We start from the raw sequence: 23,843 nt of genomic DNA, 5'->3' as shown, positions 1-23,843 counted from the left end.
GCATCAGCTCGTCCGGCCTCCTCGGTCCCCGGTGCCGTGGCCGGGTCCAGGCGGGCTGTTCGGCACCGCGGGGTGAAGGGAGACTCGGACGCGGGCAGCGATGATACAGCCCATCTTTATTAGACGGCTATGCAGCTGTACAGTGAGGGCACGGGGGGGGTGTGCGATACCACGCTCCCCAGGGACCCCCGTGCCCACACGCCCCGGGAGATGAGGACGAGTGGCTCGCCATGCACATGGGACACCGACGACACAAGCACAACATGCGGCAAGGACTCGGGCCTGCTCTTGCCCGGCCTCTCCCTCCTGCCAGCCCAGGGAAAGGTCCAGACTTTTCCCCCTGCCCCAGCTTAGCTATCAGCAGCAAGTCCGCTGGGAAGCCCAGACACAGCATCCCGCAGCCACAGGGAGGCTCACCCCTGCACATAGCGGCAGCCGGAGTGGCAGGGAAAGCTACTGGAAAGCTTGGGTTTCTGGGAGATTTGCTTTCGGTTTCCTTTCACGTGCCACGACAGCCCCAAGAGCCAGAGCTGCTGCACAGTCGTTGCAGCTGCTCTTCCTCGGGAGGACCCCAGCAGCAGCCAGGTCCACAGACCCCCTGCCCAGCTCAGTCCTGGCCCCAGCAGTGAAGAGCTGATCCCCATCCCAAGGTCTGCTTTAGCACACTCTGTTTGGTCTCTTACAGACCTCAAAGCAGTCACAGCTCCGGACCATCCCTCCCCATCACAGCAGGGAGCCCACCACCCCAAAAGGGCCTGCCCCTGCGAGAGCACCCCGACCCTGCTCATGCCCTGGTGCATGTACCCCTGGGAGCAAGTGGCCCAGCATGCACTCAGCCCAGGCTCAAAGGGCAGAGGGTGATAACCCTGGCAGAGAGGCAGCCCTGTACTCCAGGGACAGCAGAGGAGGGCCTGCGGTGCTCACAGAGGTCATGGCAAAAGCAAGCAGCCCCTGCCAGAGGCAAGGGGAGGAAGGGAGAGAGGGGAAAGAAACCCTGGCGGGGGTTAGCCAGGATGCAGATCCTCACAAGCTGCTGCTGGAAGAGAAGAGAGGGAAACCGAAATGATGGTGAGAAGGTCTTGTCTGAGGCCAGGCTGCACAGCTGGGATCCTGATCTACCACCACCACCCGAAGGCTGGGCTGGGGCTTGCCTCTCCCTTCTGGGTTCAGGGCACCCCTCCTTGCCCCACCAGGCACGAGCCAGCTGCGTGGTATATGGTCTCCACAGCAGCTGAAGCCATGCTGCAAGCAAAAGGATGGTTTCAGGAGAGAAGGAGGAGCTGGGAGCCCCTGGGTGAAATGCGAGACACACTGAAGCCTTTGCTTGGGGAACAGGAAAGGCCCGATACCACAGAAACGGCCGCATCAGGACAGACCCAATGCACCACAGCCTTTATCATGCCTGGGGGAAGGGAACCAATACACAGAGCACAAAAACTTCAGGGTGGGCTCTGAGGGGGCTGCGAGCACTCCCGGGAGACGCCAGGTTACCCCACGCTGGAGTCTCTTTGGCACTGCAGGAGGGCTCGCTAGCAGCCCGCATCCCACCGGTGCTGCACAGTGGGGAGGATGCTGCCCTAGCCCAGAGGTACAGCACAGAGGCTGCCAGCTGGGCAGGACATCAGGGACCCAGGACTTTCACCCCACTGACTCTTCCTTGTGTGCAGGGGAAGGGCCAGCTGTCATGAGAGTCAGGGAAGAGCTGCAGCATCCCTGGATCCTGGCCAGAGCTGTTCCCACCAGCTCTAGATCCCACCCCTACCCACACCAGCAGCAGCCGGGGTCCATCCCTCTGCAGGGCGCTTGGGCAGAGGGGTGGGTGACTGCCCACTGCTGTCCTGCTCCAGGCTGAGGGGCACAACATTGGTCCTCTCCAGGAGGGCAACCATGGTCTTGGGCACCTCCTCAGTGCTGCAGGCAGGGCAGGTGTGGTGCTACAGGCTGAGCTAGATCCCCCTCAACAGCTCCTGCCTTTGTTTTGGAGGCAGATCCCAGCTCCGGGCGGACGTCTGGAGCTGGTGCCATCTCACATCCCTTCGAACAGCAGCTGCTGCCGCCACCTCCAAGCCAGTCCACAGCTCCCCACTGCTAGTCCTGTCACATCAGCTTTCGCAGGCTCTGCAGCGATCCTCCAACACGGACGACACAGATGTGAACACAGACACATGTATGTACTCACACACGCATTCACCCCACAAGAGTCAGAGTGGCGTTGACTTGACACACGGCTGGACACAAGGTGCCACCGCAAAGCCGCTGGCCTGGCAGTTTTGTCTCTTCGGCAATTGATGGCAACAAAATGGAGCCCGGGACTATCCTGTCCACTCAGGACGGGAGAAGAATCAGGCTGATGCCACATCCTGCTGCCCAGGCGGCTCCCAGTCTGCAACCCCCACAAGATCCCCAGTCTACAAGGCTATACCTGCAAGACAGAGAGGGGATGTGGCACCTATCGGGACCATCCCGAGTACACGTTTCCCCTCTCAGCCACAGCCTTCACCCTTACCTTGTGGATCTGCGGCGGAAGCTCATCTTCTGAGCTTTCCTCTGGCACGGGCTCTGGGTGTCTCGCTGACTGCCCGTCCTCAGCCCAGCCTCCCAGAGGGAGGCGAGAGAAGTGTGATGGGGCTCTGTGCACTGTGCCTGGGTCTGCAGGAGAGGCAAGGAGGAAGATTAGCTGCTTGGGAGACTGTCAGTCTTCAGGGGCATGCAGGCTGCTCGTGCCAGTCCATACAGGGCATCGGATATGGGGCTTTGACCCAGAGCTCAGACCTCTGCCCTGGCTCCTGTACCTGTGATGCCACCATATCGCCGCTGGAAGCCGGTCTGCAGCGTGGCTGTCTCCTCGGCAGGCTGCCGCGGCGAGGAGAAGGGGTAGCTGGCAGAGCGAGGGATGGGGACGGGGGCACCCCGCTGAGCGTCCAGCTCCTCATGGGCGCTCTCCCCGCTCTCGTCACTCTCTCGACGGTGCCAAGTGTGCCGCTCGGGCTCCAGCTGGGCGTGCTGCTTGTGCAACTGCAGGCCAAAACATGAATGAGTCAGCTGCGTGCGAGAGTCCAGATGCCCAAACACACCCTCTCCGCAGCACTGTACACACACTGGTCTCAGCTCACACTCACACTGGTATCCCAGTCACTCTAGACAGGGTAACCCAGTCCTGCCTGCCCTGACCCCACACCCCTCTGGCTGGCCCACCTCCAGGCTGCTCACCTCGTGCATGTAGAGTGCATGGAGACTCATCTCAGTGGAGGCGTACTCCGACAGGATCATGCTCTGTAGCTGACCCTCCCAGGCGCTGCTCCCCGAGCTCACGGTCCTCGCATCGGCACTGCCATGGGACACACAAGTGGTGTTTGCTGCCCAGGTGTCCCCCACACCGCCCAGCCCCAATCCGCTCTAATGTCAGGCTTGCAGAGATCGACTCCTGGATGGGTAGGAACAGGCCCTCTGTAGCATCTCCCCAGATGCATAAGGTGACCAGCCCTGCTATGGCACTGCCTCTTCCCTACCAGGGGTTTCTCACCACAGTGGTACCAACAGAACACCAAAACCCCACACTGTCCTTTGGGGCCGGCCTAAGCACCTGGGCCTAACTCTGCTTATGAACGTGTCCCTTGCTGTCCCAGGCTGCAGAGACAAATGCCACCATGCACCTAGGAGAACAGGATAGCAATCGGACAAGGGTTTAAGGAATTTGCAAGGTGTCCGACTGCCCCTCTCCAGCCTGCAGCTTACCCAGAAGCTGTCATGGCACTGGCACCGCGAGGCTGGGCTCCTTCTCCATCCCTTCCCACCGTCTGGAAGCCACTGGGAGGCTGCTGGGCAGACTGGAGCGGGGAGAAGGAGCGCAGGGCCGAGGCCACTTCGGAGAGATGGCGAGAGACCTGTCCGTCCCGGCCCATGTGGAAGCCCAGTGCCGAGGAGCCCGCTATCACATTGGCAATCAGGCTGTGAGGCTGCAGAGTTGAAAGGGAGAGAATCACTGTCCTGTGCAGGCTTGGAGGCCTGATCCCCACCAGCAACAGAGAACTGAGGCACCTCAGCTCTCTCAGCCCCTCTCCCAGCTCACAGGGCCCCAGGACAGCCTGCTGCCTTCTCTAGAAACCCAGAAGCACCCGAACTAGTGCTGATGTATCACATTTGCAGCTCCAGATACAGCCCAGGCAAGGGCAAAATTGCCCAGAGGGCCTGATTATCAGTTTGCCAGCACCCAGCAAGCACCCCAAGAACACCCCACATGCCCCCCAGCCTGAGCACCTCCGACTCCGACTGCAGGGACTGGATGGAGCTAAATAGGGTGTTTTCAGGGAGCACGGCCTGCTGAGCCAGCGCCACGCTGCTGTCCCGGTGCACCCGCTCCTTCAGGAAGCCGATGAAGGCCGTGCTCTCGCGGGGCGGCTGCCACTTGGGGTTGGTGATGGCAAAGTGCATGAGGGACAGCTCCGTCTTGCCGTCCTCGGCCTGCTGGTAAATGGAGGCCTCCGTCTTTCCTGCTGACATCCACTGCGAAGCACAGACAGGTAATGAGGAACAGGATCTGCTTTACACACCTACAAGGCCTGGGAATCCTGCCGTCAGTCTGGGCAAAGCACTCAACACCCAGCATAAGCTGGGCTGCGGCTCCACGTGTAGCAGGCGCTACACCAAAAGCCCCATAATAGTTCAGCCCTCACAGCCTGGGGAAGAAGCAGCAAGCACACCGTCTTCCACCTCCACCCCAGAACGTGCATCGCTGCAAGGAAACCGGAGACAGGGACTAGTCACAAAATACCGAGCTGAAAGCCTCATCCTGCACTCTCCAGCTCGTAGCAGGAGCGACTACAGTCAACAAATGAATGTTCTTAAAAGCTTCCTGCCACAGTGAGTCCACCCCCTCCCTAGTTCATGGCCCTGTCACTAGGGAGTCTTTTGTGACAAATAACCTAAATTCCCAGGCACAGGAAATATATGGATCCCCTCTCCCTCTGCACTAGATTTTACATAAAGGAAAATGCCTCCCATCTCCCCGAGGCTACCCCTCTCCTGGGCACAAGCAGCCCAGCTTCTTTAAGTCAGTTCTTAGTGGTCATGCTTTCTAAATGTCCAAATATCCCCATTCCTCTTTCCTGAGGACACAGAACTCTTGGTTGTGAAGACAGGCAAGGACATCAAATAATGTAATGACAAAGCCTGGTTCGCAAAATACCAGGTTAATAATAACAGCTGGGCCACAAGAGCCTTCTGGGGCTGCTGACCTGTGTTGGCAGCCCCAGACACCCAGCAGAGAGGCAGGTGGCTGGGCTGGGCTGTGGGCTGCCAGGAGTGATGAGTTACAGCCTCTCATGGATCTGAAGGACCAGACATGCTGGTGGGGAGCCCAGGCTGCTCTTCTGCCACCCACAGGACCTACCGCTGGGTGGCCATGCTGGCGCACGTCCATCTGGGCAAAGGAGCAGGTGTCGCCCACACCCACCACCTCCACGGTGAAGTTGCGGAAGAAGTCAACGATGTCCAAGGACTTGGGCCGCAGGCAGACGATGAGGATCAGGGGTGTGATGATGGGACTTAGGAGCTCCTCCAGGATGAAGACCTGAGTACAGAGATGACAGGCTCAGCACAAGCCTGAGGGTGTCAAAAAACCTGCAATCCCAAAGCCAGCCCCCAGCTCCAGCCCTCCGTCTTCTCGAGAAGGGTGTCTCTGAGAAAGCTGCCTTGTTCCTCTGCCAGGCCAGTAGCTGCTCAGCTCTCTGGCAGCTTCTCCTTCCTGCAGGGATGGGGGCGAGTCCCCATCCCAGCCCCATGCAAGCCAAGCTCACCGCTTTGTACTGGAAGAGCTGGGCAAACTCGTCCCTGGTCTCGTAGCGGTGGGCATTGCCCTGCCAGTGGTCAGGCATGTAGTGGATGTGCGCCAGGATGACACGCAGCAGTTGCTCTGGGCAAAACACCAGGTGCTGGTCGGGGATGAAAGACCTGTAGGACAGGACAGTGAAACATCACAGCATCACACCTCAGTTCCTGGGCGATCTCATCCTGGGAGGGCAGGGTGACTGGCCATATCACAGCTCCGCCTGTAGCCTTCACACCTAAGCCAAACCTTCCTGCCAGCTGAGACCTGGGGTGTTGCTGTATAGCTCCAGCAACACCACTCATATCATACAACCACTGCACCCAAGACCACCCCTTCTCCTGCGGGCCCCTGACTCTACCCAGCTGTGCCCTTCACTCAGGCAGATTCACATCCACTTGCAACCAAAGAGCATGCTTGCGTGGATGGTTGTCAGCCCCACTGCTCCCCACAGCGCTGCCAGGAGCACAGGGGCAGCACAGACCCACCTCACCTGCACACCGTGATGCCCACCCCGAGCAGGGTGACCGTGGTCAGGACATGCTCGACCGCCAGCACATCCTCATCATAGATGGTGAGAGCGATGAGCACAGCCAGGATGGAGCCAGCAAAGAAGGCCACATTCTTGGCCACGATGGTGAGGAGCGGGGAGATAAAGCAGTTCATGTACTTGGAAGCTGGCTTGTACCCCTTGCTGAGGCGTGAGTGCAGTTCGTGGTCCAGCTCATTGAAGTGACGGAGGTAACAGCGGCCGTAGAGAGACCAGCAGCGGGCACCCAGGCTGCCTGGCTCCCGTTTCAGGATCTCCGTGTAGCTGAAGAAGGCGTAGAGGATCTGCCAGATGAGGATGAGGGGGCAGAGGAGGAAGTTAGCAATGCCAATCCAGAGGATGCGAGTGCTGAGCTTCTCAGCCAGCTCCAGGCGGTTCCCGGCCCGCTTGTACTCAGCCTTCAGGCTCCACTCATTCTCAAAGAGGGAGCCAGGCCCCCAGAAGAAGATGAGCTCAAAGTTGTACTTGAGCCCACGTGTGTAGAAGACGGTGTCTCCCAGCAGGGGCAGGCGGAAACGGATAGGCAGCAGCGACTTGTTCACCATGGCCACCATGTAGTTCTTGAAGCGGAGGATGCGGTGGTAGATGTCCAGCTCCGTCAGCTCCTTCTTGTGGATGCAGATCTGGTGCTCCTTCTGGATCTGCACAATGCGGGCCTGCACCTCCTGCCAGGTGTAGTATGGCAGGGTGGACTGGAAGAGGGCAAGCAGCAAGGTTAGGGGCAGGATGCATCGAGGGGCACAAGCTGGGCTGAGCCCACTCAAACAGCAGGGCCCAGCGCATGCCTCAGGGTGCTGACTAAGCACATGGAACACCAGGACACGAGGCACCTCCCTGCACCACTTCAGCCTGCAGCAAGCAAAACCCATACCTTGCCCCAGTGCCCTTTATCCCTAGATTAGCGCAGATGACTATTTCCCAGCCACTCACATGCCAGCTGCCTTGGAGGCACGAACACAGCTCCAGGCTCCCATGGGTCCTCCCAGAGCTGCCATTTGGAGTCAGTAGGGAGACACAAACAGGGGAAGGGACTTAAGCAGTGTCCCAGAGAGAGCCTGTGGAAAAGCTGGGGACAAACCAAGCATCCTGGCTCACCCCACCTCTCAAGACACGGTCTCTCCTCAAAGGATGCGCACACACCTTTTGATGTTGTCCATCAGAGCAAGGACTCTGGACTAGGATATATGTGCAAGCCTCAAACCCCATCTTTGACACACTGATCTCCAGTGTGGTCTTTGCCAACTAGGTACCTCCATGCCTCAGTTTCCCCCCCAGTAAACAAGGAAGATGACGTTGTCCACAACCCAGGGAGGTAGGAGGATATCCTCGCTTATGACTTCTCTGTTGAAAGGTATCAGAGAAAAGGCCATCACAGACTAAACATATTGGGTGGCAGATGGCAGAGGTGTGTGCCAGCAGGCAGAGAGGCAGGCTGGGCAGGGAGGGGTTAACACAGAATAAGTTGGCTGCTGGAGAAGAGGCTGAAAGGAGATCTATCCTTATGGAGCAGAGGGAAGAGCACTAGGTACAGATCTCCCAGAGAAGCTGGCTCCAAAGAGGAGTGAAGGTGAGCTGCTTCTCACCACTCAGCAAATGTCTCCTGCGTCCCTTAGCGGCCCCGCACATGGCCCTTGGCCCAGCTACTTACCATCGGGATTTTGAGGGCATTGATGTAGAAAGAGTGAATCTCCCAGTAGCAGCAAATGTTGTAGATAAATTTGACAAGTCGATGGATCCAGAAAACCCCAGCTATCACCAGGATGCAGATGAGGAAGCTGTTTGCCTGGATTCTGCAAGCAAGAAGAAGCAAGTAGTGGGAGACAGGCCCAGGCAGGTACCCTGAGTACCTGAGAAAGCAAGAGAGGTGGATAACATGCCCTCCGCTGCCCTTACCTTGCACTGCAGACATTTGGAGGCAGGAAGGCATCTGGCAGAGTCACCTTAATGGGCTCACTGGGATGCTGGCTGTGATTTACTGCTTTGTTGGCAAAGAGGATGTCATAATCAACACAGCTGATAAGAAAGGTGGTGAATGCCACCACAAAGATGAACTGCCTGTGAAAAAAGGGAGCAGGCGTGAGGGAACCACCCTTCTGCCCCCCAAAACGTGAAGCAGGCAGGGTCATGTGTCATGAAGATGCATTCCCACAGTCATGGCAGCAGGAAAGCTCAAGGGCACCAGTTCTTCAGAGTGGAATGCAGGTTTGGGGCATGGCACATCCTAACAAAGGGGAGACAAGACAACTGGGAACCCTCCTGCCCACCCAGCTGCAGGGCACTCAGTCGACTCCTGTGGCTGCTCACCAGCAGCTGTCACAGCCACAGGAGAGGGGGAACCTGCACTTACATGAGCTCAAAGATCTCTCCAATGAGCATGCAGGTGAAGCCATTCTTCTGATGCAGGTTATAGACGTGAAAGCTACAGTCAAGGAAAACAGTCTGGAGATTCCTCTCTGACAGAGGATGGAGAGGCTTTTGTCCCACCAGCATTCACAGTTCCCCAGCCAACTCTCCCTCCACCACCAATGGAAAACCCCTCGCACCCCTACTCATCAGCAAGCTGGTTCTCCACTGCAGGGAAACACGCTCTGCCCAGGTAAAGCACAGCTGGGATAAGTGGACTTGGCTCCATTCAAGCTCCTTTCTTCCCCCACCCAACACCCAGAGGGGGCTCTGTCCCAGCACAGAGCAGAAACTCAGCCTGCCCTCAGGCCGCACAAGGTGGGCAGGGCAGGACAACACAGAGACAGGCAAAAATGCATTTAATACCCCTAGCACCTGTGACTGGTACCCCCTGCTCCTCACCCCTGGTAATGTGGTTAGCATAACTAATGCCATTGTATAAGGCAGGCACCCATTCTCTGTGACTGTGTGGGTCACCTATTAGTCCACCTTCCCTCATTATCAGGCCCTGAAGGTCCTGTGGGCCAAGCAGACAAATCAAACAGATTTCTTCTTCCCTTCCCTAGCGGCCTCAAGATTCCTGGGCACAAGGCTGATTACTCCTTTCTGTGTCAGCCTTGAAGGTCCCACGCACCTGGCCAACCCGATGGCGGTGATGACCCTGTCACAGAACAGGGAAGTGTAACAGCACCCAGAGCACTGTCCACAAAATCAAGGCATTACAAGTCCTAAGTGGGAACTCGGACCAGAACTGCTGCTGGACAGTGAGACCCAGGACCCCCCAGTAGCCAGGGATGCTCCCACCATGGTCTGCTTCCTCCAAAGACTGAGCAAGTGACTTGTATTCTTTTATATGATTTTTGAGTCTAGATTACGATTGTTATACTGATACAGCAAACCATGTATTAAGATATGACCCAACTTCCAGAGAGTCCAGTTGATTAGAAACCATAAGCTAAGCAGTGCTATAAAATTTTGTAGTATGCTACTTATAAAATTGTACTACACTGATTCTGCTTACAGTAATCCTGTGCTACTCTGCTTATAAATGCTACGCTACCCTAATAATAAAATTCCGTGAAGAAAATAAAGCTTTAATTGTAACCACAACTCAGTACCGTCATCACTCTGCCAAGGACCCCTGAAAGAACCTGTCTGTTCCCTCAGTGTTGAGTGACAGCACCCCACAGGCATGGGGGTTCTGCCATCCCTCAGCCCCTCTGGAGCCCTGTGGTGTTCTGCGGGAAGGGGCAGACGCTGCCCCAGCTCCGAGTTACACCAAACCCAGTGTTTCCACCAGCACAGGGAGCCCAGGAGGCGGCGGGGTGCATCCCGCCGGAACCCTGCCTTGTCAAAGGATATGCGAGAGAAGAAGAGGTCCAGGTTCTCGATGTGATGCCACGGAGCTGAAGGAAGAAGCAGCGCAGGGTGAGGGACCCTCCAGCACACCCAGCCTTGCTGCTGCGACAGGCACAACCCCACCTCTTCGCGCCCTGTCCCGGGCCCCCCGAGGCCCCAAACCGGCCCCGCAGCCCCCATCCCCGGCTCCCCTCGCTGCCCAGCCTCTCCCCTCGGTCCCTGGCTGCTTCCCCCCACCCCCGGCCACCTGGACCAGCCCGGATCTGCCTCCCGCAGCCCGGACACCGCCGGTCCCCAAGGCCTCCTCCGCCACCCCGCTCCCCAGCTCCCCTCAGGCGCAGACTCAGGCCGCCGCCCCGCCGCTGCCGCCGGCGGCCAGGCCCCAACCCCCGGTGCCGGTGCCGCCGCTCACACTTGGCGCCCTCGGGGACGTGGACGAGCAGGTCGCCGCCGCCGGGGGGAGACTCGGTGGAGGAGCTCTCCAGGCGCTGGTACTGCGTCTCGAAGTGGGCCATGGCGGAGCCCCGCGCCGCCGCCGCCGCCGCCGCCGGCCCCGGCCCGGCCCGGCCCGGCCCGCTCGGCCCCTGCCCCGCCCGCCCCGCGACTGGCGGCCGCGACGCCCAATGGCAGTCGCGGGGCGGGACGGGGGGGACGGCCAATGGGAAGGCGGAAGTGCGGGAGGCCGGGCTGAGCCTAGCGGCGGTCCGTAGGGAGGGAGGATGTGATGTGTAGGAAGCTGAGGGGCGCTTCCGGGTCGGGACGGCAGCGGCCACACGTGAGTGACGGGGCGCGCGCCCCCCGTTACCGGCGAGGGGCGGGGGGGGGAGTCGCGGGGGTAACGGCTGGACGGGGAGGGCATCACGGGGGCAGCGGCCGCGGGAGGGCTCGGGCGGGGGGAGGGGGGCGGCCCCGTGGGGCGGGAACCCTGGGGGCTCCCGGGGCAGGCGGGGAGAGGGACCTCGGGGAGAGGCGGGGGCCCGTCCGGTCACCCGCGGCCGGTTCCCGCCGCCCCCGCGGCCAGGCCCGTCGCTCAGGCCCTGTCCCTTCCGCTGGGAGCAGGAGCGATGCCGGCCCCGGAGAGCAGGTCGGTTTTCGAGGCCGCCCAGGACCGCGTCCTCCTGCGCGGGCTGACCCTCGTCACCGGAGCTGCTGCGGATGGGTGGGCCGCCGAGCCGGCACCAGTGAGCCACGGTGCGTGGGGCTCTGCGGGGGCAGCGGGGGGGGGACGGACGAGTAGTATTTGGCCAAGCTCATGTTTGCCAGCCCCAAGCCACGTAGGAGGAGCTCTGTCCCCAACACAGCTTGGGTGGCTGCCCTGGAGCTTGGCTACGGGAGCTGCCTGGCGGGTGGGTAAATGGGCTTTCCTCAGAGGCACCCTAATGTCCCCGAAGCTCCTTCTACAGCCACAGGGCTCTTTGGGTGACTGAGAATAGGCCCTGCTCCTTGCAGTGCAGCCTGGGGAGCCTCCTGTGCACAGCCCTCCCTTCTTCTTCCAGAGAAACCCACAGGTGCCAGCGGCAAGGAGAAGGCCCACGGGGTCCCCGAGGTGCCGGAGCGGATGTGCTGCTCTACCTGCGGGCAGGTGTTCGGCAGCCGGGAGGAGCAGGTGAGTGGGGCCGAGCAGCCAGCGTGAGGTAGGAGTGGGGCTGGTATGGCTGGCGGGGTCCTGCTGCGGTGCAGCCCAGCACTGGCTGCTTTCCAGAGCTCTGCTGCCCACATCCTGTTGGGATCTGGCACTCAGACCCTGCCTGTTATTGCTTAAAATGTCATTTACTGGAGGTAAATGGTACGTGCAGCACAGGCCTGTGCCTGTTCAGGTTAACTATTACATGGCTAACTCCTTAATGTATCGCAGTCTTCCAGTCAGGATCACTGCAGGCTCCCAGCGTCAGTTTAGCCCTTGGGGTCTGTCAGCTTGGGGCCTTTGATGGCAGGGGTTTCCATGGACCACCAAGAGCCTGCCAGCTCATACCTCTTTCCTCCACAGACTGAGCACTACCATCTCGATTGGCACCGCTTCAACTTGAAGCAGCGACTCCTGGGGCGCCAGATACTGCCAGTAGAAGTGTTTGAGGAGAAGACCCGTGCAGGTGAGGAACAGGGCGGCCCCCAGCAGAGCCCAGAGGCCATCAGCTGTCTTGATGGGTCTGTTCTGTCCAGGGATGAAGCCCCTGACTGTCCCTGCTGCTCAGGGTCCCTTTATTCTGCCCCTGGGGGGTCTCCTGGGGGTTCAGCACTGCTTCTGAGCCCTGCTGACTTATTATGGGGAGAAAGGAGTGTTCTATCTGAGCCATGCCTATGCATACCTGGGGATCCAGAGCCCCAAATGCCTATCTCCCAGCCCACAGCCCCTGTGTGATATGTAGGGTATCAGACAGGACATTTCTGGGGTTGTGAGCTGGCCCTTGGAGCCACCTGCAAAGTTTTGGGGAAGCTGTTGGTTAATGTTTGCTCTGCTCCATTTTCTTTCTCTTGCAGGTGATGTTTCCAGCATCTCAGGGTCTGACTCAGAGAGCTCCGATGCAAGCAGTGAATCGGAGTTGCTGCCCTCTACCAGCGACAGCCCCATAACCCCTCTGGTTCCCCGCTCCCACAAGGTGCTGCTCCGCAATGCGAAGGGCCAGCTCATCTCCGCCTACCGCTGCGTGCTGGGCATTGGGAAGGTAAGTCACAGCCCAACTTGTTGGGAGAGAGACCTCAGAGAAGGCACGGGTGTGGAGACGTCTGCTTGACAGTCCCTCACGTCCCATGGTGGGAGCGGTGGTCTCTGATACCCAGTCAGCTCCCCAGGTTTGCTGGTGGCCTGTTTTTTGGCTCCAGGGTGCTCCCAGAAACCTGCTTCTGGTGCCAGCAGAGGGGCTGGTCTCTGTCCCAGGGAACAGCAAGAGGTAACAAGGTGATCCTGTGGGTGCTAGCAGGGGTATCTCTGTCTCAGGGTGGCAGTGAGGAGCCAGCGAACCTGACGGCATCGCTGCAGAGCCTTGGTGCGAGCACATGCTGGGTTGTGCTAATGATGGGCGGTGGGCACTTTGCAGGAGCTGTGTTTCGTGGGTGAGTACAGGGGGACAGACCTGGGGTTGCCTCTCTGGGCAAGGACAAGTGGGGCTAGGCATTGGATGGCCGTCCCCTCTCTACTCTTCCATCACAGTGCTTACCACACCCTGGGCATCCACAGCTCCTAGTCTTTGCTTGAGAGTCGGTTAAGCCCAGTTGCGGTGCAAGAGAAGTATTAATCTTTAGGGCTCCAGGGGCATGCCACAAGACCTCCGGGGTCCCAGGAGCATCAGCTCTCCACCTCTCCATGCATGGGGCCTCGTTGCTCATGTCTGCCCCTCTCTGCAGCCCCCAGGTGCAGGAGCACAAGACCTTCCACCACTACACGGTGCGAGCCCGGCAGGGCACAGCCCAGGGCCTACGGGACACCAAGACCCCAGGGTCAGCACCCAGGTCAGCTGGAGCCTCCCTGCGGCGTTATAACGAGGCCGCGCTGCTCAAGGTGAGGATGCACCACAGCACTGGGCTCTCGGCAGGGACATGTGGTCGTGGCTGGCTCTGTGGGGTGGTACCGCGCCACTGCTGAAGGGCATGGGTAGGATGTGAGCTCTGGAAGGGGGTCAGGGCCCAGACCTGGCTGCTCAGGGTCAGCCCAGAGGCTGCTGTGTTTTGGGTCTGTCCCTGCTCCAGACCTGCCTGTGCCCACACGGTGTGCTCAGGACCCTGTGGTGCCTCCCCTTCCTCCCCAGGATATTCGGGACCTGCTGGCAGCCTGGGCCCAGCACCTGAAGGAAGCTCAGCGCATATTTCTCCGGGCCCCACGCCACAACCGTGCTCTGCTCTTTGGCGGCAGGAACCCGGCCCTCACCCGGGGCGACCCTCGCATCTGCCATATCCCTCTCAGCACCCGCAGGGCCACCCTGCAGGAGGTGCTGCGAGTCCATGCCACACTGGCCAGCCTGCAGGTGTATGGTGAGTCGGCCCAGCCCTGGTGACCCAGTGCCTGTGGGTCAGAGCAGGTGGGGTGACATGGTCCCTCGTGTAATCCCATGTGTGTTAGGGGATGCTGCCCTATGGGGTTGAGGTGCCGGCTCTCTGACCCTCAATTCCTGGAGACATGGGGTGCTCCCTGTCCCCAGGCAATGACAGGAGCACCCTTGCTGCCCAGGGAAGGACACACCACTGGAGGACATCATTGGGTCCCCCCGGAAGGGCTGGCAGAAGAGGCGGCAGAAAGCAGAGGTAGATCCCCCGCAGGAGGACACAAGTGGTGAGTTGAGCCATGGAGCAAGCAGGGGGGGCTGATGTTATGGTGCAGGACCACATTTACAGCCCCGTGATAGGGTCTGGCACCACAGTGGGGATCTGCAGCGTGTGGCCTTGTGCTGCGCAGGAGAAGGGCAGGGTGTGCTTGGCTGAGAGCCCTGAGTGATTTGTGCTGTGTGGGGGGCCTCAGCCCCTGTCTTATCACCCCGCTCAGCACCAGAGGAGGAGGAAGAGGAAGAGGAAAGCCCTGCAGGGGAACTGGAGACTGTAGAAGTGACACTGGGGACCTTGGACCTCCGGGAGTTTGAAGTGATGCCCAAGCGAAACCGCAAAAGGAGGAAGAAGCGGGACAAGAAGGTGGAGAAAGGTGAAGGGGAAGAACTGGCCGGGGACAGTGTAGGAAGGCACTGGGGGAGGGACTGCCACCGCTGGGGTGCAGGCTGACTTTGGCCCTCTTCCTCACCATGTGTTCCCTGTGCAGGGCCCTGTGCCGAGGAGACAGGATGCCATGGTACCCAGTGCGGGCAGCCTGGCCTGAAGCTGGTGATGGAGCTGCAGGAGGAAGCTGGGACTGAGCCCCTTCCCTGGGGCAATAGTAAGTGGGGTCCAGAGCTGGGACGGGTGGATGCCCACCCCATTTACTGGTGGCTTTGCAGCGGGGTGAAGAGCACGTTGTCACACAGGTGCCCAGAGCAGCTGGGTGTGGGATGGCTGTAGTGCAGCCACATGCCTTCAAGGGAGCTGTGTGTTCAGAGCAGTAGCTCTGAACTGGGGGGCAGGTAGCACCTGGCTAAGCCAGGTGTGTTGGGGAGATCGGAGTGGGTCTCATCTCAGGAGAGGGCTTGGCTGCTGCCAGCAGTGCCCAGCAATGCCATGGCATGTTGTCACAGACTCTGAAGGTGCTGGAGATCCTGCAGTGCCCAAATCCAGCTAGCAGGACAATACTTGAACCGCGGTGTATGTGTTTCATAGTCAAACCAGAGCACTGCTCTGTCCAGGGAGCCATCAGACTCCCCTCCTGTTCTTCCCTCACAGGAGACCCTCAGACCCAGCTCCGCGATGCCCTGTTCACTGCCTGCAAAACGGGGGATGTGGGGATGCTGCAGCACCTCCTGGGTGTGCCAGAGAGTGGGGGCCTGCCAGAGGACAGCGAGGATGGGGAGGGCACACAGCCCCTGGATATGCCCCGCTCCCTGCTCAACCAGCCCATGGATGAGCGTGGCTGCACCCTGCTTCATGTGGCAGCACAGGCAGGGAAAGCTGAGGCTGTGCGCTTGCTGCTGGAGGCAGGGGCGGACCCTGCCCTCAGGTATGGCCACAGGGTGCCCAGCGGTTGACGAGCACAGCCCCTGCTGTAGGAGCCCAGCAGCTCCCTCCTGTCTCAGCCACGGGAGACTGGTGCCAGCTTTGTCCTGGGACAGCCAGGGTTGGTCTCTCCCAGCCAAGATGTCTGGGTTTGTTACAGGAGGCCTAAGAGCTGAACCACCATTCTCTCTGCCTGCCTGGTCTGGCACAGCAGCAGGCAGGCACTGCCCCAAAGTGCTCCCAGGTTTATGGGTAGACATTTCAGAGGTTAGGGATGAGACCACCCTTTGCAGGGCATTTGAGATGCAAGTAGTGGAGAATTTGGGGGATTCTGGTGTAGGGATAAGCAACTTTCCCCTCCTTGGCTGTGATACCCTGGCCTGCAATAGCCACTGGACATCCCTGGGAAGTTGCTGGGCTCACAGCCCAGTGGGATGTAGGCAGTAAGACGGCACGGTGAGCTGGTCGTCCCTGTCTTGCAGAGACAGGCAGGACAGAACCCCCTACTGCGTCTCTGCTGACAAACCAACCCGCAACGCCTTCCGCAAGTTCATGGTGGACCATCCAGACAAGTACGACTACAGCCGTGCTAAGGTGGGTGCCTGCCCTCTGCCCTCACCTTCCAGGGGCTGGGGGACCCCAGAGCGAAGCGCCGCTCGCCCACTCGTGCCATTGCCCTTGGCTCAGTGGGAGATGCTGACTGCCCTCTGCCCCCAGGTGCCAGGGCCCCTGACACAGGAGATGGAGGCCAAAAAGCTAGAGAAGAAGCGGGCACAGAAAGCCCAGCGGAAGCAGCGGGAGCAGGTGCAGCGGGAGGAGAGGCAGCGCTGGGAACAGGAGCAGGGAGAGAAGCAGCGGTTTGCAGCCCTGTCCGACAGGGAGAAGGTGAGGCCGTGCATAGGGAAGGGGATCCAGCCTGGCTGGGGCAGTGCCGATGTGGTGGGCTCTGGGCACAGCAGCTCCCAGGAGCTGGGGGGGCTAAGCTGTCTCTCTGTTCCCCAGAGGGCGCTGGCTGCCGAGCAGAGGCTGGCTGCGCAGCGGCAGGACGCCGGCACAACTCTTGCCAACATCAGGTAATAGCCCCGCAGACAAACTCTCCCACATAAGCACAGCTGTTCCCTGCCCTTCTTGCTCTAGTTCTTATTTCCAGTCTAAAGCTATTCCTGTCTGCTCAATTCCCAGTAGTGCCTGTGTAAAAGCTTTCTCCCTCTCTTGCCCTGCCCCCCTGAAATATTTTGCAAAGAACGACTTTGCCTGCCTGCAGCCAGATCTACAGCAAGCCAACCCCCAGCCACTCCTGTGCCCCTGTCCCTGAACCCATCCCATGTCCCTTCCCTATGCCACCCCACAGGCTTGTGGGCAGCCAGCCCTGCCTGTGCTGCTCTGGGCAGGGGCTTTATAACCCCATAGGGGACAAAATTCCCCCATGTTCAGCCTGCCTCAACGTGCCTCACACCACGCTCCCAGGCAGCATCGCCTCCAGGGAGCATGTCCTTGCTGGGCTGCTGGGTGATCACGTCAGCCCTGTAGGACCAGAGGAGCACCAGCTCCCCCATGCTTCTGGTGTCTTGTGTCACAGCCCAGGTAGTGAATCCTCTAACCCTCTTGCAAGTGTCCCCTTCGCTCAGGGCCACCTCTGCTCTTTCCTGCAGCCGCTGCTGGCATTGTGGAGAGTCCCTGCTGGGCCGAATCCCTTTCCATTACCTCGACTTCTCCTTCTGCTCCACGGCCTGCCTGCAAACCCACCGCCGGGCCCGGGCTGGCCACACGTAAGGCTGGGGACTGCTACCACCTGCCAAGGACCAGTGTGGTGGAGACACGGCTGAGCACTGGCTGTGCAGCAAGGGAGAGCCTGTGGAGCAGCACTGGTGAGAGGGACTGAGCTGGCCATGTCGCTCTCCGGGGCAACTCTGGCAAGGGTCTGGGCAAGAATGTCACTCTGGGTGGTGACTCTGGGGACATTACAACTGAGAGGTCCCCATGTGCTAGTGGGTGAGGTGCCAGGACTGTTTTGTGGCCTGGCTCCAGCCAGGGGTCCTGCTGCCAGCTTTTCTCATGGCTACCTTGTAGGCCGCTGCCTGTGGCAGTGTGACAGATCCTGACATAACTGGCCCCTGCAGCTCTGAGCTACCTGCAGCCATGCCTGTGGGCACCCTCTAGGCTATGCTTTGCCCTCTCCTCGATGCCATCAGTGTCTCAGCTGTATCATCTTAGCAACTACCTCCTCTGCCTGCATTGTCAATAAAGAGGTGCCTTGACCCCCTAGATGGGGGGAGGGTCAGCATGAGCACTGGAACTGTTTGGGACGAGTGTGGGATTAATATGCAAAACAAGCTCAATCCTGGGCTCCTTTGTCCTTAGCACAGACCCTGCCTGGCCCCAGAGGAGGGCAGGAGCTCTGGATGTCCATGCCAGGACGTGTGCCGCGTTCCTAGGGCCCTGCAGACCCTCTGCTTGCCCCTGTGCTTCACCAGCCCCCTGCCATCTCTGCATCCCCAGCGAGAGGCGATGCCAGTGCCCGGCAGCCCTGCGTTTATTCTGTGGCCGCAGTGCTGCGGCTGAGGGTCCTGTTGAAAAGGGGTCGGTCAAGGAAGAGCAAGAGAGGGGTAGAGGGTGCCCCCTCCAGCTCCAGCACTGTGATGTTGTTGGGGCGGCCAATGTGCAGCACTGAGCCGGGCACAAAGAGGGTCTGCTGGGGCCCGCGGAGAGGCCAGTACCGGCCCAGGTTGAAGCCGTTTATCCACAGCTGGCCCTGGAAGAGGGAGATGGGACTGAGCTGTGCCACTCTCCACCCTCACTCCCTCTCCCAGCTATGCACTGCCTTACCTTGCTCCAACCTGGGAACTTCACGAAGGTGTCCCAGGTGATGCCAGGGGTCTCAAAGGTCCCAGTGTAGAAGGCTGGCCCTGCTCTGCCCCCACTGCTTGATTTTGGCAGGGCAGCGTGGGGCCAGCCCTGCTGGACGGCAGTGTCTATGGCCAGGGGATAGATCAGCCAGTTCCTGAGGGGGCTGGAGTCTAAGGAGAGGTTCCCCAGCAAGCCCTGAGATGGAGCAGCAGGCAAAATGAGGCAGCAGGGTCTGCCACAGGCAGGAGGATGCTTGGCTTCCCCAGGGCACATTCCCCTCACAGCAGTGGTAGTAGGATGGTATCCCCTCAGAGGGGCTGCATGACCCTGGCTGCCATGGCAGTGTAACTGAGATGGGTGCCAATCTCACGGCCTTATTGTGGTCCTGGTGGGTTTGCCAGGACCAGGGGAGGGGATGGTGTGAGATTAACCAGGGAGCAGGTCTGGGGGTGGCTGCATCGTGGCTGGGGTCTGTCACGGGTGGCAGGAGAGGGGGTGTTTGGCCACACAGGTGCCCAGGCCATCCCCTCCAGAGTCCCAGGGCCCCCTCTCCCATCACCTTGAAGTCACTGATGTTGGCCCCGAAGCTGATCCTGCCCATGTTCTCCAGGAGCACATCCAGGGTGTCCCCAGTACTGCCCGTCACATGCAGTGCTGTCTGCCCGTCCCGCTCCAGTGTCCCCTGGTACTCCTGAAGCCACAGGGTCAGCACTGCTGCCCCGTCCCTGGATCCCACTGCCCCAGTCGCTGCCAGCAGCCTGCCAGCATTGCATCTTGGTGCCTGCTCTCCCAGAACCAGCCCAGGGCTGCCCTCTGCCCCCAGAGGGGACAAGTTCAGGTCAGAGGGCTACCCCACAAGGGCTCAGTGTGGCTCTCAGCATCCTGGCTGTCCCCGAGACCCTGGCAGGGCATGGCCCCGCTGCCAGTAGATCCTACAGCCCACCAAGAGGCTGGGCCAGGGACAGCTGTGCCCCCACAGCCTCACCTTCTGCAGCATCACATAGCCGCGGTCACAGATGCTGTGGGGAGGAGCGCCCAGTGCGGCTGGGTCCAGGACGTCCCGGGGCAGCTGTGTGCGGTACAACACAAAGCCATGGACCTGCAGGACACAGCAGAGTGGCACAGAAGGGGAAATGGGCCTGGAGACAAGCCCTGCTCCTCCACTCTGGAGCCAGGGCAGGGCAGGCAAGCCTAGGAATATCTCCACCAGCACTGCACCCAGCCCCTCACCTGCTTTATGGCCTCAAAGGTGAGGGGGAACTGGCTCTGGATGGGCCCAGAGGGGCACAGCATATCCAAGACGTCCAGGAGGTTGGCATACTGCAAAGAGAGGGATGGGCGCTGGGCAGCCAGGCAGTGCTGGGCAGGGACAGCACAGCCCTCGGGGCAGGCACTCACCTTCCGCAGGGCCACCCAGCCATAGGCATACTTGGGGGTGGCAGGTGGCATTGGACCGACTGGCAGGGGCTGGAACTGAACAGCAAACTGTCAGCTGCCCCCCAGGGTGAGCAGGGAGATGTCCCCTGCCCTGCCAGGTCCCTCTGTGTCCCCACTTCCCTGGCACAGGCAGCGATGCCTAGTGCTGTCCCCCTCTTCCTGCCAGACTCTGCACCTTGCTGATGACCGTGCGGATGGCAAACAGCTTCTCAGTGGGGTCTCCTGCCTCCGAGAGGGGGGCATCGTAGTCGTAGCTGGTGGTCACTGGTTTGTACTGGTCCTTGAAGTCAGCACCTGGCCAGGGAAGTGATGGGAGCTGGAGGAAGGGGCTCTGGCAGAGCCCAGGGCATGGAACCCAGCACCAAGCTGGCTGCAATGCAATGGGAGGGGCATGACCCAGAACTGGAAGCCCCTGCTGGGGGACAAAAGGATTCCACAGCGGGAGACAAGCTTGGGCGCAGGGGCCCTTGGGTATGTGTCAGCCCATGCTGTCCCCAGGGACAGAACAGGAACCTGAAGCAGGCTCCTCAGGGATGGCCAAGGAAAGCCCCCTATCCCCGCAATGTGCCCTCTCTCCCTAGGGCAGGGCCCTACTCACCGCTCCAGTAGGCGAAGTTCGTCCCCCCATGGAACATGTACCTACGGGACACCCCAGGGAGCCCCGTCAGCACCCCACAGACCCAGCAGGGGCTCACCAGGCACTACCCCCTCCCTGCTGCACCCGCAGTCCCAGCCCTGCCTGCCTCCCCCTGCCCAAGCCCTGCAGGACTTAGGCGAGCAGTGAAGCCTGCTCCGATGCTGGCAGAGGGGAGGGCATCGCCGCCCTCAGGCTGTGTCCCCTGCCAGCTGACTACTTGCATGTTGACACTGGCTCCCAGCTGCAGCATGTCCTCCAGCCCCCGGGCCACCTGCACAGAGCTGGTGCTGGCGTGCGCTTCCCCCCAGTAGTCCAGCCAGCCCGTGTAGTACTCGGAGTTCACCTGGGGGAACAAGGGACAGTCACCTGCCTGGAGCTGGGGCTCCTGGCACCCCTCTGTGAACCACATGCCCCCCTGCTCTCCTGCAGCCTGGCCCCTGGGTTTGCCTTATCTTTGCCTTGTCCCCCCCCAACCCATCTGCCTCCCCAAAGCCATTGTGGGTCATCCCCCCCCATGGTCCCTGTGCCAAGCTCACCAGGGGCCCCTTCGGCTCGACCTGGCGCTGGGCACCAAATGCCTCTGTCACATTGGAGCCTGTGGAGGTGGAGCAAGGGAGGGAGGTTGGAGCAGGACGGAGCAGCGACCCCCATGCCCTCTCCTCCTCCTCCCCCATAGGGGAACCTGGTCCAAAGTCGACGGTGGCGTAGAGCCCCTGCAGCGTGCCGCAGCGCAGCTCCTCTGCCCGTGTGCCATCGGTGGTGAAGAGCAGCACCTCGCTTCCTAGCAGCACCCGAAAGGAGCCCAGCAGGTGCCGCAGGTACCCATAGTCACAGGCGTAGTAGCTCCCATATTCGTTCTCCACCTGCGAGCAGGGCAGGGGCCAGCACCCAGCATGAACATGGCAGGGCTGCAGCCAGGTCCCACAGCCCACTGGGACGAGCACCCAGCTCCCCCCTTCCCTCTGAACATCATCAGATGTCATGACAGCCCCCAGGTGGGTCCTGAGAATGACCTTCCAGCCCGCCCACGATGCCCAGCTCTGCCAGTGTCCCTCAAACCACAACTGGGGTGGTGATGGGTACCCCAGAGTCCCAGCCCTTGGATTTAAACCCAGGTGCAGAGGTCAAGAGGGATTTATCTAAGAGCTGTGCCAGATGAGATCATTGCATACAGGGTACAGGTGGCTTTTTGGGGCACATCCGAAGATGACCCAGAGCAGAGCAGGGGGCTGGGTCCCACAGCACCCTACCTGCACACTGATGATGTTCCCTCCATGCTGGTATAGCCGTGGCTTGATCTTGGGAAGCAGGACATGGAGCCAGGAGTCCACGGCTGCCAGGTAGGCTGGGTGGACAGAGGGCAGCTCAGCCTGGCTGCAGCATCCACCCCAGCCCACCCATAGCCAGCCCTGCTAAGAGGAGGATGGAGCAGACAGGGCAGGGCTGAGCGCGATGGGGAAGCAGAGGTGGAGGACAAACTATGGGGCTCCCAAAAGATGGAGAAGAGGATGGGAGAGACCCTGCATGCAGGGCTGGTAGGTGCGTGGAGAGAGACAGGCGTGCTGGGACTGGCACCAGGCTGTAAGGACATGGTGGCCAGAGCCCTGTGATGTGGCTCACCGGGGTCGGAGGAGCGCAGGATGATGTCTGGTTTCCACAGCAGCCAGGCGGGTAGGCCACCCTGGAGAAAAACACACAGCAGAGAGGGAGGCAGAGAAACCACTCAGCAGCCCGGGCTGGCACACAGCCGAAACCCAGCCAGCACAATGCTAATGCTCGGCACTGGAGCAGCGCATGCCCCGCAGGGCGGCAGCCTGGGCATGGCTGGCATGGCACCACAGTCAGTGTGCCAGCCAGAAGGGCCAACCCCACTGTGCCCTTCCCAGACCACCCGTCACCCCTTTGTGCCAGGCTGGGGGCTGGGGCTCACCATCTCCCACTCCGCACAGATGTAGGGTCCCGGCCGCAGGATCACCAGAAGCCCCAGCTCGGCTGTCAGGTCCAGGAAGGCTTCCACATCCCGGTCCCCAGCAAAGTCATAAACCCCCGGCAGCGGCTCATGGTAGTTCCAGGGGATGTAGCTGGGGCGAGAGGGGAGATCAGCACGTGGGGCCTAAGGGCACCCTGGCATGACGGGGAACCATCCCACAGGCTGGTCCCTTTGCTCCTGGGAACTGACCTCCAGCCCGAGACGAGGATGGCAACTGGGACTGGACTGGGACTAGCCCAGGCTCATGCTTGTGCCCACAGGGGCATCCTAGGGGTCCCAGTCAGCCCAGGGCAAGGGCTGGTCCCTGCACCCTGTGATCAGACAACACCCTTGCCTCTGTCCCTACTCTGGGGACCGCAGAGACCCTGAGGGGCCGCGGCAGCTGTGGGCTGTGCGCCGTCAGGGCTGTCCCCATCGCTTACACCTGCACGGCGCTGAGCCCGCTCATGTACATCTTGAGGAGCCGGTCCCTCCAGGCGGGGCGTGGGACGCGGGCGTAGTGGATGCTGCCTGAGATGTAGCGGAAAGGGGCACCATCCTTGCGGAAGCAGTCTTCCTCGTAATCCAGCTGGAAGGAGCGCGCCGGGGGGGAGGCCTGCAGGAGGGGGCAGTGCTGGGTCGGCTGCAGACCCTCCCCAAGCCCAGCCACCCCCTCCCACACTTCCTGGGACAGGGACTGATGGGTGCTGGTTCCTGGGGGGAGGTGCGGGGACAAGGCAGGTACCATGCTGTCCTGGGAGAGCAGGAGGGACAAGCAGGGCAGCCATTTGCACCGCCTGATGGCCCCCCTCACTCATCAAACACCCTGCGGCTGAGCTGGTGGCAATTTGGGGGGCGGGTGCTGCTGGGGATGGGTGCTGGGAGGGCAGGCAGGGAGCTGGGAGTGCAAGTGGAACACTGGGGCAGGACATGGGCTGCAGCAGAAGGGAGCCATAGCAGGAAGAGCAGGGAGACAGGGGAGGAAAGCAAGGCGGATCCCGGAGCTGTCCCAGCAGACCCTTAGTAACTCAGCCCCGCACGCTTCTCCCAAACTTTCGACCCGTGTTTGCTAACCAACCTGCGTGCGTAGGAGCCCTGCCACCAGCAGCAGGGCGAGAGCTGGCAGCCCCATCCTTCTCTGGGCGCTCGGCAGGCCCGGGATTGGGGACGAAGGGGGACGTGGACACCACCATCACATGATCCTTCTCCACCAGCGCCAGGCGCTTCCTCCAGGTCCTAAGTGCAGGCAGCT

At 60.7% G+C, this 23,843-nt stretch overlaps 3 protein-coding genes across 6 annotated transcripts; 1 reads left to right on the top strand and 2 right to left on the bottom strand.

Annotated features, from left to right (window-relative positions):
- Window positions 1–99: 99 nt before the first annotated feature.
- Window positions 100–10,724, bottom strand: ATG9A (autophagy related 9A). The gene is made up of 14 exons (XM_052792562.1): window positions 10,549–10,724; window positions 10,141–10,183; window positions 8,722–8,787; window positions 8,268–8,429; window positions 8,023–8,164; window positions 6,318–7,066; window positions 5,796–5,949; window positions 5,390–5,569; window positions 4,258–4,503; window positions 3,736–3,956; window positions 3,211–3,328; window positions 2,793–3,015; window positions 2,507–2,649; window positions 100–2,422 (listed from the first exon to the last, which is right to left on the bottom strand). The coding sequence occupies exons 1-14, from the start codon at window positions 10,649–10,651 to the stop codon at window positions 2,417–2,419; spliced, it is 2,556 nt and encodes an 851-aa protein (XP_052648522.1). The 5' UTR covers window positions 10,652–10,724; the 3' UTR covers window positions 100–2,416.
- A 109-nt stretch (window positions 10,725–10,833) lies between these two features.
- Window positions 10,834–21,408, top strand: ANKZF1 (ankyrin repeat and zinc finger peptidyl tRNA hydrolase 1). Of its 4 annotated transcripts, none has more exons than XM_052792555.1 (16): window positions 10,834–10,911; window positions 11,196–11,327; window positions 11,633–11,742; window positions 12,124–12,226; window positions 12,615–12,799; window positions 13,072–13,187; window positions 13,479–13,632; window positions 13,880–14,102; window positions 14,299–14,400; window positions 14,587–14,763; window positions 14,878–14,991; window positions 15,432–15,705; window positions 16,184–16,295; window positions 16,419–16,586; window positions 16,704–16,774; window positions 17,354–17,985. In XM_052792555.1, the coding sequence occupies exons 2-16, from the start codon at window positions 11,201–11,203 to the stop codon at window positions 17,472–17,474; spliced, it is 2,157 nt and encodes a 718-aa protein (XP_052648515.1). In that variant the 5' UTR covers window positions 10,834–10,911; window positions 11,196–11,200; the 3' UTR covers window positions 17,475–17,985. The 4 variants fall into 4 exon arrangements, 3 of the variants coding, with proteins under 3 accessions (XP_052648515.1, XP_052648518.1, XP_052648517.1); XR_008235986.1 differs by lacking the exon at window positions 10,834–10,911 and adding an exon at window positions 21,299–21,408 and having other exon boundaries at window positions 11,115–11,327; window positions 17,354–17,569; XM_052792558.1 differs by lacking the exon at window positions 11,196–11,327 and having other exon boundaries at window positions 10,855–10,911.
- GLB1L (galactosidase beta 1 like) lies at window positions 18,217–23,799 on the bottom strand. The gene is given in 18 exon segments (XM_052792560.1): window positions 18,217–18,453; window positions 18,528–18,743; window positions 19,108–19,239; window positions 19,534–19,647; window positions 19,779–19,868; window positions 19,947–20,021; window positions 20,161–20,279; window positions 20,584–20,624; window positions 20,773–20,819; window positions 20,822–20,965; window positions 21,159–21,217; window positions 21,305–21,485; window positions 21,873–21,967; window positions 22,243–22,303; window positions 22,553–22,703; window positions 23,035–23,207; window positions 23,670–23,723; window positions 23,725–23,799. Coding segments are annotated over 18 exon segments (2,031 nt in total). The 5' UTR covers window positions 23,785–23,799; the 3' UTR covers window positions 18,217–18,234.
- Between the last annotated feature and the right edge of the window lie 44 nt (window positions 23,800–23,843).

The sequence above is a fragment of the Harpia harpyja genome, chromosome 7 (assembly GCF_026419915.1).
Source record: "Harpia harpyja isolate bHarHar1 chromosome 7, bHarHar1 primary haplotype, whole genome shotgun sequence".
NCBI classification, from domain to species: Eukaryota; Metazoa; Chordata; class Aves; order Accipitriformes; family Accipitridae; genus Harpia; species Harpia harpyja.
This window is presented reverse-complemented; position numbering and strand designations above follow the sequence as displayed.

Bases quoted from the DNA above. Each gene is read 5' to 3' on its own strand.
- ATG9A (XM_052792562.1), bottom strand. From the start codon at position 10,651: ATGGCCCACTTCGAGACGCAGTACCAGCGCCTGGAGAGCTCCTCCACC. The intron at 8,788-10,140 runs CATATCCTTTGA...CTGTAGCTTTCA, and splicing joins CTGGACCTCTTCTTCTCTCG to CGTCTATAACCTGCATCAGA. The intron at 5,950-6,317 runs GTGAGGTGGGTC...CCTGTCCTACAG, and splicing joins GTGGGCATCACGGTGTGCAG to GTCTTTCATCCCCGACCAGC.
- ANKZF1 (XM_052792555.1), top strand. From the start codon at position 11,201: ATGCCGGCCCCGGAGAGCAGGTCGGTTTTCGAGGCCGCCCAGGACCGC. The intron at 12,800-13,071 runs GTAAGTCACAGC...TCTCTGTCTCAG, and splicing joins GCGTGCTGGGCATTGGGAAG to GGTGGCAGTGAGGAGCCAGC. The intron at 16,775-17,353 runs GTAATAGCCCCG...TCTTTCCTGCAG, and splicing joins ACAACTCTTGCCAACATCAG to CCGCTGCTGGCATTGTGGAG.